Source organism: Mesitornis unicolor, unplaced genomic scaffold (genome assembly GCF_000695765.1).
Source record: "Mesitornis unicolor isolate BGI_N332 unplaced genomic scaffold, ASM69576v1 scaffold30872, whole genome shotgun sequence".
Taxonomy (NCBI): domain Eukaryota; kingdom Metazoa; phylum Chordata; class Aves; order Mesitornithiformes; family Mesitornithidae; genus Mesitornis; species Mesitornis unicolor.
Genome location: NW_010171706.1, coordinates 103 through 11,240, shown reverse-complemented (window position 1 = coordinate 11,240; position 11,138 = coordinate 103). Strand labels below are relative to the sequence as shown.

At 56.3% G+C, this 11,138-nt stretch overlaps 2 protein-coding genes across 2 annotated transcripts in view; one reads left to right on the top strand and one right to left on the bottom strand.

The window, feature by feature from the left end:
* Window positions 1-1,666, top strand: part of FCHSD1 (FCH and double SH3 domains 1) — a gene marked incomplete at its 5' end in the record, with an annotated part of 4,574 nt that extends 2,908 nt beyond the window's left edge. The window contains 7 exon segments of the mRNA XM_010180122.1: window positions 115-345; window positions 433-516; window positions 619-775; window positions 902-1,131; window positions 1,134-1,305; window positions 1,386-1,453; window positions 1,601-1,666. Coding sequence (XP_010178424.1) covers window positions 115-345; window positions 433-516; window positions 619-775; window positions 902-1,131; window positions 1,134-1,305; window positions 1,386-1,453; window positions 1,601-1,666 — 1,008 coding nt within the window.
* Window positions 1,667-3,049: 1,383 nt separating this feature from the next.
* On the bottom strand, window positions 3,050-10,864 carry RELL2 (RELT-like 2). Its single transcript, XM_010180121.1, has 6 exons — window positions 10,657-10,864; window positions 8,912-8,977; window positions 8,768-8,834; window positions 8,265-8,453; window positions 4,525-5,095; window positions 3,050-3,091 (listed from the first exon to the last, which is right to left on the bottom strand). Exons 1-6 carry the CDS (start codon window positions 10,862-10,864, stop codon window positions 3,050-3,052), a joined length of 1,143 nt encoding a protein of 380 aa, XP_010178423.1.
* Between the last annotated feature and the right edge of the window lie 274 nt (window positions 10,865-11,138).

The window sequence follows — 11,138 nt, the reverse complement described above, 5'->3', positions numbered from 1 at the left end:
GCTGCTGTGGCAGCCATGCTGGGGACCAGGAACAACAGGGCTTGCTGGGCTGTCACCCACCCCATAGCTGTCCCCTTAGGCCTTGATGATGTTCCCTCTCCCCGCTTCCCCCAGGTCAGCCGGGTGAAGGCAGAAGCACGACTGGCACTGCTGCGGGCAGCAGGGCTGGATGTGGATGCTTGGCTGGCTGGGGCCATGGTAGGGACAGGTGAGGAGGCACCCATGGGGCTGGATCTGGCCGAGTTCGATGACTACGAGGACAGCGACGAGCCGGATGGGGATGATGAGCCCAGCCCTGCTGCCCGCACCTACCCCTACACCTGCCGGGTGATCTTTGGGTACCAAGTATGACCACAGCTACCTGTCCCTTGCCCTGCCTGCCCAAGGCTGGTGACTCAGCCTCTCAGCCACTTTATCCCTTGTCCCCTGCAGGGCTGCCAGGCAGATGAGCTGTCCATCACCCAGGGTGAGGAGCTGGAGGTCATCGAAGACGGTGATGCGGAGGAGTGGGTGAAGGTGGGAGAGGACTGAACCGCACCTCTTCCAAGCAGTGGGGGCCACATTACAGAGGTCCCCACCCTGAGGACCGGGATAATCATGCATTTTCTGCCTCTTCAGGCTCGGAATAAGGCAGGCCAGGTCGGCTATGTCCCTGAAAAGTACCTGCTGTCCCTGGGTGGAGAACCAGGGGCCGGGTCTGGACCCCCAGGACCCTCTGCCCTGCACCGCCAGCTCTCCAGCATCATGGCCGCAGAGCTGGTGCTGGAGCCCGGAGGTGGGTGCTGGGGTGTCACCTTAGCTGGGGAGGTGGACAGATGTGCAGGGCTGGTGCCCAGGAGCTGCTGAGTCCCTGCAGCAGCAGTAGGTGGATTGCTGAGCCTCCACCCTATCCTCCCCACAGCCTGGCTGGTGCGAGCCCTGTATGACTATGAGGGACAGAGTCCTGAAGAGCTGAGTTTCCCTGAGGGGGCCATCATCCGGGTGCTGCCCCGCGCCCCTGGCGAGGTGGATGACGGCTTCTGGACAGGCGACTTTGATGGCCGCATAGGCGTCTTCCCATCCTTGGTGGTAGAGGAGCTCACCGGGGCTCGGGGGGCAATCGAGCAGGTCAGTGACAGGAGGGTCACTGCGTCCCTTCAGCATGGGGTAGCCCCGTATCTTGTTCCATGGGTTGCTGCTATCCCCAACCTCCTTGGCTCTGTCTGCAGGAGCTGCCATCGCCATCCCCACCACCCTTCTCCCCTCCTGGCCTTGTGCCTGGGCCTAGCCTGGCCCCCAGCTCCTCTCCCGAAACATCACTGGGAGGTGAGTACCAAGACAGGGAGGTTGGGAAAGGGACTGTGGGGACATAGGAAGAGATGGGCTGAGCACCCAGGCCCTTCCAGGTTGCCGGCAGGATGGCACAGGCAGCGGACAGAGCTCTCCGGACCTGGCAGCCACTCGCCTGCGGCCGGTAAGCCCCATTACAGCAGTGCTGTGCCCCCCCTAAACCTGCCTCCCAGCCCTCCCTTAACAGGGGATGATGCCCCTTATGTGCTTTGTGGGGATCTGGAGTGGGCCAAGCAGCCTTGGGGTGTCGGTACCACTTTTCTCTCCGCAGCTCCGGGCGCCCCCTCCGCCACCTGGCAGAGCCCCCGAGCCTGACCCCGACCTGCACTTCAGCTGACCCTCTGGGCTCCCCCCCTCTCCAAAAAGCTTCACCCACGTGAGCTGCCGCACCCCCACGGGCTGCTGTCCTGGCAGCAGGGGCTGGTGCAGCCCTGCACCCCGAGCTGGTCTCTGTGGGGCTGTATCCTGCCCAGTGCTTCTTGAAGCCGTATAGAGCATCCTGATAGCCACTTAATTGAGGTGCTCAGTGCCACAGCCGTGTCCCATCCCACCTGGCTCTTGCTGTCTGCCTGGCATTGCCCGTGCACCCCCAGTGTGGCCCTGGTTCCCTGGGGGAGCTCAGCCTTGTGGTCCTGCCTGCACCCTGGGCATCTCCCCACAGTCAGGAGTGGGCAGGAGGGGGCTGTGCCCCAATAAAACCAGTTGACTCTGCCGAGGGGGTCAGCAGCTTTAATGATTTTAGCTTGTCTATGTACAGTGCGGTTACACACCAAAGCTCACCGTGGGCACCAAGGCTGCCCAGTGGCCCAGCCAGGGTCCGGTCCTGCCCCCAGGGCCAAACTACAGCCCCTCCTGTGCCAAGATGGGGCTGGAGGCTCCTCTCTCCGCCAGCATTTCCCAGAGATCTGCAGGGTCCCTCGCCGGTGCAGGATTTGTGCCTGTGACCGCTCTGCATGGCGGGGGTGCCCGGGAGGGCTGTGCTCTGCAGTGAACGTGCCAGGGGATTTGGAGGTGCCATCCCCCACCCCGGAGGGACTTGATCCACTGCCTCCATCCCTGCCCCTCACTGCAGCCCCATCTGCTGCATCCTTCCCCCATTGCTGGGGGACTGTGGGGACCAGATGGGCAGTGGGGACTGGGGGCTGTCCTGCCCATGCCAGGCCTGAGGGTCCCCCAGTGGGGTCTCTGGGGTGGGTGTGGTGGGTGGGAGTTGGGTACTTATTGCCAATGGGATGAGGTCTGGCGCCGAAGGCGGTTGTCTGTAACGTCGGCGCATCACTCCGGCCATGCCAAGCGCGTAGCTGCTCGCCTGGGGCCGGCTGCCCCACGGTCCCCCCACAGCAGAGCCTCCAGCCTGGCGTGGGGGCTGAGGACCGTGCGCCTCCCGTCCACGCTCCAGCCAGGAGCGAAGAGGAGCTGTGGGGAGAGGGGCAGGATGGGGCTCATCGCTGCGACCAGGGCATCCCCAGCCAGCTGTGATGGAGCTGGCCTGGCCTCGTGTCTGCCAAGAGCAGGTATGGCTCTCCCCAGGCGTTGCTGCCTGTGGCTGGGCATGTGGGCAAGAGGACCTACCCATGCAGGACCTGGTGGCCAAGGGTTTGGATCCAACCCTCCTGGAGAAGAGGTTCGCCCTCTCTCCATCACCAGGCTGTGACCCACCAGGGCAGGGACACTGCCATTGCCATCCCACCCCACCCCGGACTGGGGACAAGCACTTACGTCAGACAGTTGCTCCTCGGTCCTGCACCACGGTGCTGGGCTCCTGTGGGATGGAGGAGGGATGTGGATGTCAGTGCTCCTGTGGGAGCAGGGTGCTGGGGTAGGGGACTGGGTCTCCATTGGCCACAGCAGTGACCCATGGGCCAGTGGGCAGAACCCAGCTGAGGCTCCAGGAGCTGACTACAGCCTGAGCCCCATCGTCTGCGGGACATGGTAAGCAGCAGCTAACAATCCTTGTGGTGGTCCTGGTGGGGACCTATGGGACAAGGAAGTGTCTGAGTGGTACCAGGGCTTGGTGACAAATGTCCCAGTGAGATTCCATCACCGTTCTCATGAGATCTTGTGTCCTGGAGCACAGCAAAGCAACACCCCAAAGCCTGAAGCAGGGTCCAAGGCAAGAGTCTGGCACCAAAAACGGGACAGACAAAGAGGAGAAAAGTCACCATGTTTCTGGGCTTCCCCAGCCATCAGAGACTACAACTGTCACCTGGGGCATGGGAGGAAGGAGGACCTGTTGCAGCCTCTCCAGATCTTTGGAGAAGGGCTGCAGCCCATCAGCTCTGTCCTGTGTGGCTGCCTTGGAGCTGCACTTCTCCATGAAACAGCTCAAGCCTTCCAGTCTGGCCACCAGAAAGCAAAGAGGGTGGCAATGAGCACAGTGGGTTCATGCTTTTTCCTTAGCCTAAGTTCAGGTAGGCACTGTTTCTTGGGTTCTCCCACACTGATCCATTCCTGCCCCATCCCACCTCCCTGCCAAGGGCAGCTTGGAGCTCTCTAGCACTCCCAGCAAGGTGGTCAGATGGGAAAGTTGGTAGATACAAGGGTGCTGGGAGCTTCTCATCTGAGCATAGCCAGCACCAGCCCCTCTGGGACGGGGAATGACCAAGAAATGAACAGTTGGCTTCACCGTGTCCTAGACTTCAAGGCTCCTGAAGACATCTGTCCCTGCCTGTATGTTGGTAGACATGGTGGGCCCCAGCACTGCAGTGAGGCTACAGTTTTGGAGAGACCAAGGTATGTGCAGTGGCAAAGGTCCCCCAGGTCAAGAAAAAGTGATCCCAGTGACTGACCCCAAAGAGCCCAACCACAAAGGAAAATGCATCCTTGCCCAAAGGGCTGCTGGCAGCAGATCTGCAGCATCTCCTGTGCAAGTCGTGACCTGCCTTTTCCCCACGGTGCGGGTACCAGCAGGGTGGGAACTGTCACAGTGATTCTGCATGCCCCAGACAGTAGAAAAAGGGTGGCAAAATGCAATCAGAAAAGAAAAGCAAAAACAGGGTGGGCAGGAAAGGGCAGGTCCCACACCGCAGTCAGCCCAGTGCAAGCCTCAGCTTGCCTGTCCCCACCACACAGCTCACACCACCACACTTGGGCTGGTTGATCTTGCTGGCAGCAGGACTTGGGGTGCTGTGCCACAACCCTTCAAGTTCTCCAGCCCAAGGGACCACAGAGGGACAAGGAAGAGGAGGAACCTACCTGCTGTCCCATGTACTCCACTCCAGGCTGTTTTCTGCTGCTGTCGTCTCTTCCCAACTCATCAGCCTGTTCATGCAGGCTCAGGCTCCCGTGAATATCTGACACTTCATCTGCTGACCCCAGTCCAATCTCCTCCAGGCAGATGCAGGCTCCTTCCTGCACCAGCTCTCCTGGGATACTGGGACTCGACCCTCCCAGCACCCGATGGCTCAGGAGCTTCCGCTGGCGGCTCGTGCTCCCAGGAGCAGTGCCAGCATCCTGCAGGGAGCCTGCCACGCTGGACCCCTTGCCTGCTCGTCTGCTGTCGCGAGTGCTGGAGCTGGCTGGTGTGTTCGGGGCTGGGGTGGTGGAGTGGCTCTGCTCCCCACCCTTGCTGCTCTGGGCACCCTTCTGGATGGTTCCATTCTGCAGGCCACCCAGAGGGACAGTCCCATTGCGAGCCCGCTCCCGCTGGAGCCGGTCACTGCTGTGCTCCAGCTCCTCTGTGCTTGGCTCCCGGCTGCCGTCAGGCAGGGGACCGTCCTGCTGCTCGTGGAAAGTGGGTTTCTTTCCGATGTGCGTGACACGAAACCTGGAATGGGGGTAAGATGGATCAAAATCCTTTCCCTCCTCTTCCCTAGTTTCCAGCTCACCTGCACCTCCAGCCTTGGATCTCCTCTCTTTGTTATCAACTAGTGCTGATCTCCAACCTTTCAGACCCATTCAACACCACCGACCCCCACTCTAGCCATGCCCCTGCTAACTTAACTCCATTTTTCCCTTCATTTTTGGCAAAACAAATAGAAAGAGGAGGATGAAAAGGTAAGTCCAGATGTTGCCTGGTGCAGCCCCTGCCAGTCTGGCTTTCCTGCAGTAAGATGGCTCACAGCTCTGAGAGCATTTGCTCCGAGATGCAACCTGGATGAACAGGAGCTGGTACAGAAACTCAAGCATTGATTGAGAAGGTGAAATGCAGACCAGCTAAGCCTGGTGAGGAAGGGATGGCCGTGTAGAGCTGCATGGACTTTGTGCCCAGTGACTGCCATCAAGGGAACAAGAGCCAGAGTTTTCAGCAGACAGTGCACCCTAAGTGGGGGCAAGGATAGACCTTCGGCAGAGTAAGCTCTATTGGATGCAGGAATCAAAGACAGGAGGAACTGTGACTAAAATCTTCCAGAGCACATTTTGCACCATCCTCTGTTGTGATGGATGGTAACTAGGTGGGTCACTGAGGTTCTGCCATGTACCAGGTAACATGTGCTGAGGTAACAGCTCAGAGCTCCAGCATAGGCAGGAGGATAGCTGCAGAAGTTGGTCTGACACTCTCAAAGGGTGAGTTTATAATCAGAGGTGATGCAATACTGCACATGGGGAGAGGAAAGAAGTTAAGGATCTACCATAACTTAGGGATTTGTGAGGGATAATGCGTAGGCAAAGCCTAAAAGTCTGAATTGTAAGCGAGCTGGTTGTGACTAACGCTGTGACTCCCCTTTGTAAGCAATGTAAGCCACTACTGGACCAGCAGAGAGGAAATCTCTTCCACAGTGAGCTGGTGTCCACCAGCTAAAGAACACTGATCCCATCAGAGAGACCTCATGCAGCCCGTGACTCACCCAGCAACTGCTCTCCTACATTTGAGTCACAGATGGAGAAGCTGCAGAAAGCCCCAGCACTGCTGAGCTTCAGCTGCAAGTCAGCACCAAGGCAAAATAGTTTCAGCAGCAAAGTTCAAGCACTACTGGGGTTGAAAGAAAAATAAGACCCAAAGATCAAGCACATGACAGTACAGCCATTCTGAAGGAAGAAGCTGAGAAGAAAAGTCTGAGAAATAAGAAGAGATATCAGATGAGATATCAGAGATGAAGGAGACCACTGCTAGACTGAGAATTGGGCTAGTCTATGGACAGTACAGCCCCCTCAGCATTGCAGTCAGAAATGCTGGTCATGATTGGAAGGATCAAGAAGAGAAATGCTCCAGCTCCAGAAGCAGCCACAGAACTGCTCTGGTCAGGCCAAGCAGCAGCAAATGTGACCTTTCAGGTCTATCCAGATATTTGAAGATAAGGCATCAGCCCTGTGATTCGAGAAGACCAAAGAATGTTCCAGTCCTGAAGAGGGACAGGAAGGATGCAGGAGTGGCAGGATCACATCATGGTAATGCCACTGAGCAATGTCACCTTGGAAGAGCTGGGAATGGATTCAAAGGAGCAGGCAGGGTTTGGACTGGAGGGGGCACAAGAGGTAATGTAACCAATCTTGGGATGGTGAGGGGAAGGCAGGAGAGCCCTGGCTGCCTGCCCAGCCAGCATCGCTGAGGCATTTGATTCAGTAGGATGTGACACACTGCGGCTGATTAGACTAAGGACGGAGGGTCAGACACAGATGCTTTGGTGGATGAGCTCTGCCATTGACAACTAGTTTAAGGAAAGCCCTAAGATAAACGGTAAATCACTCAATAATATAAGAGTACAGATCTGATCACCTCAGATGTATAGAATAATTTGGGTGGGGAAAGCCCTCAGGAGGTCTGTAGTCCAATCCTCTGCTCGAATCTGGGCTGCCTCCCATCCTCAATCAGGTTGCCCAAGGCCCCGTCTAGTTGGATTCTGGAAATCTCCAAGGATGGAGATCTCTCTCAGGGACAGCTGACAGCAGCAGGCATAGAGGAAGCCAGAAGCTATCAGTCTCCAGCTCCAGATGGTGTGGTCTTAGCTGGAGTTCAGCATGAGGAGGTCCAGCATGTTTCTCCCCTTCACCAGCTCCTCATAAATCTCCCAATTCACCTCCCTACTGAGACTCCTAGCTGGGACGGTGGAAAAAACCACATCCCCTGATGCCCACTCTACCTCAACATCACCATGAAAGGACTGTCTCTCTGGACCACAACATGCAGCTTTGTCAAGGCTTAGGCCCTGAATGCAGATTCACTGCAGAACCTGAGCACAGCAGAGCTTTGTATCTCACCAGGGAGGCTGTCCAGGGACCACCAGTTGCTTGTGACCTTGCCCCAGTCACCACTGCAGTGGGAAGTGGAGCCCAGGAGGATTTTGCTAAAGGTCTTGTACATGCTAAGGCTTTCTGCTGGGGAACGGGATAACCTGGGCAAGACTGCAGATTGTACCAAAGGTCACTGATTACAAAGAGACCACAGGCAGCTCAGGAAGTCCCTTGAGGTGAGACCAGGTGGGGAGTGGAAAAGTATTTGTGGGAAGTATCAGGTACACTCCCCTATTCCTGCCATGTCATCTAATTACAGTCATCATTGGAGGCAATGACCTGAAAGAGCACAGCCACTTTTCCATTCTGATGGAGGTGGCTGGTAACTTGCACCTGGGACCTGCTGTCATCTCCTCCCCCTCCTAATGAGATCCCTAAAACCTGGGGTCCCTGCCCCTGTTTGGTAACAAGAGCCCTGCTTGCACACAGCTGGGACAGCAGGCTTTGAAAGGCCATAGATTTGGGGCTCTGCCCAGCACTGTGTCAGCACGACAACCCAGGCTTGAGTCACCTTACCAGGGAAGGAGGAGGGAAGCCACCAGTGCCTGCCACATACCACAGGCATTTCCAGGTGCAAGAGGCACCTGGGTGCTCAGGACTCCCAGCTGCAGAACTACTACTGGGGCATCTAAAGGGGGAAGAGCAAAAGGATGCCTTGCGTGGGACAAGTGAGGAAGGGAAAAGAAACAGAACTGAGAAGACTCTCCATGGTGCTAGGTCCATCAGAGCAGAAGGGCCCTGTCTGGCAAGGTTGATTCCAGTACCTGCCCACTGAGAAGACAGTGGTCTCTCCAGGATGCATCCTGCCCTTGCCATCCTTGGACCGTCCTTGTCGATGCAGTGGGTGCCTCTTCCTCTTGCTGCAGTGGATGCAGGGGGCCTGTGTGGAGCCCAGATGCACTGTGTGGTGATGTGGTGGGCCTCCATCCTGGCTGTTTCGGTGGGGACAAAGGCTGCAATGGAGAAGGACATGACAGGTTGTGATATCTGGAGAAGACTTTGATGCAGCCTCACTGCAGCAAGCCCAAAGAAGCAGTAGCTCTGGTGGGAACCTCCTGTGAGGACAGGGATGAGGAAGGGCTTTTCTCCTTGACAATGGGATGAAGCACTCATCGCAATCCTCAGGGAAATGGGACTTCTTTTCGGGAAGATTCTTTGTAACATGCTGGAAAGGGACTGGTTGCAAAGTCTCCAGACCACAGTGATACCCAAAGGCTGTTTCTCTCTCACTCTGCAGGAGCTACAAGCTGGTATAGGCTTCCCTCACCTGGGCACTGGCACTGGGATCTCCCCTTCATTGTCCCCAAGCATCTCCTTGAGAGCCTCTGCATTTGCTGAAGAGAGAAGAAAAAGGGAATGTATCAGCCTAAGTAGTCAGCACTTCTCCAGGCCAGTCCTAGGAAATGCTCACCTTCGTTTTGGATGATGCATCTCACAATCTTCTCCACGGTGTCCTCATTCAGCTCCTCCTCTTCATCTGAAAAGAGAAAGCATGGCACTGAGGGCTGGGATTCAAAGGCTCCACTCACCAGTCTCTCCTCAGAAGCAGCCACGTTGACAGAGGTTAGAGAAGCCTTGTGTCCCCCATCATGCTGGAAAGCCCCTGAGGAACACCAGATCCCTCACCCTGGAAAAAAAATTACTAAAACAGCAGCCATGTCTGCAGGGAGAGAGGGAATTGTGTTTCTCCTTCAGAACTGGGGACAATCATGAGAAATGAGTGGGAAACAGGTTCAAAACAAGACAGGAGATTCCTTATGGGGACAGTCCAGCTCTGGAGTCCCTGGCTGCTGGATGCTGTGGGTGCTAAAAGTCTTCAAGGGTAAACAGAACAAGTTCACAGAGAAGAAACTCACTGTGGCCTGTTAATAACAGAGAAACCATCTCTGATGGAGAAAGCCCCAGAGTTGCACACTGTTAGAGGCTTAAAAGAGTATGATGGGGAAGCTGGGCTCAGTGTCTGCTCCATTACGGTGTTCATCCCCAGCATTCATCTCAATCTGCTTCTGGCCACTGATGGATGCAAAAGGCTTGAGTGGCTGGAGCTTCAGCCCAGTCTGCAGTGTTATATGTTCCTGTGAGAAGGTCAAAGTTGTGGTCTGGTAGGCATCTGCCTCAAAAAGCATGGTCAAGGGCTGCCGCTGTGCTCCTGGAAGCCGACAGAGATATTTCCGTGGGCTATGGCAACTACAGCAGGCAAAGCCAATCCTGGCAGGTTCAGACACTGTCTCCATGTCATGTGCAGCCAAGTCATTGAAGTCAGAGGAGCATATCCACGACCACATGAAAGTTCCTGCTGCATCCATGAGGGAGCTGGGGGAGCCACATTTCCCTCCCGTGCACAAGAAGTCACAGTGGGAGGTGCTGGCCCTACCAAGTACTGATGGTAGCATGGAGGAGCTGAAGGAGTTGTGCAGCACCATTTGGCTGTTTTCAGGTAAGGAAGCAGTAGAAGGAACATGTCCTCTCCATTTCACTAGAGCCACACCAAACAACAGAGCTTGCTTGGACTGAGAGCTGGCTTGCATCCACACTCGTTGCTGCACTGACTTCTCAGTCCTACTACTTGAGAGCCAGTTATGGTGGCCTGAAGCGGTGGAAAAAAATCCCTAAATGTTGACTTCCAGTGCAGGGCAGAGATCCCAAGGAAAAACCCCTATTCCTCTGTGCTGTATGAGCACAAGGACTAGAAGAGGACATGACCTTTATCAGACACCACACTGGCCCCATGATGACCAAAGGTGCAGAGGGACAGCTTGTGCCCTGGCTACAGGATGCTTTCTTTGTATGGTACATGGGTTATAATTCAGGCACTGGGGATTTGGCAGGTCCTGGCTGTTCATCAGAATCTTCTTTTGGTGATAACACTGCTTTGGGAAGGGCCAGGTGCTGTTTCCCACCTCCCTGGCACTACCAGCCTTTGCCAGCCTGTGGGGCCAGCAGATCAGAGGGCTCTTTGGGCCACACAATCCTGATCCCTGAGGAACTCCACACTGCTCTCACAGCCCCATCCAATTTTCCCAACCCAGCAGCAGAGAAGGGTAACCCTCCCAATCCCAGCCCACATCCCAGAAGCATGTTTAAAGAGCATTGGTCCACACTAGACAAAAAGCTGTGCCCAAGCCCCCACTGAGCCCCCATTGTCCCAGCACTCACTGGCCTGGAGCTCTGCCAGCACATCTTTGTTATCTGGGTCGAGCTCGTCCCGGAAGGTCCGGCACCGGTAACCCTTCTTCTTCAGGACATGGCAGATCAGGAAACCCACCAGCCCCATGATGAAGAAGACGAGGACGAGGAGGAAGACCATAGACAAGCTGTGCTGGGGATCCGACTCCCCATCTTCGGTGCTGTTCTGGTCTGACATGCGGATCTAGGAGAAAGGGGAAGGCAGCTCAGAGACTCAAGTGCTCACCCTCTGTCAGGCTCTTCGTGCCCATCCTCCTTCTCCTTTTCCTCCTGTGCACCTTGGGCAAGAGCCAGCTCCCAGATTGGGGTGGGCTGCCAGGGGCTCATCTCTCGCCCCGCATGGTCCAGCGCAGTCAGGGGCCCCGCAGAGGAGAGGGCAGGCTGGAGGCGGCTCGGCGCGGTCTCCCAAGGACACTGCTGCCCTGCACGCACCCGGCAAGAGGCATCCCAAG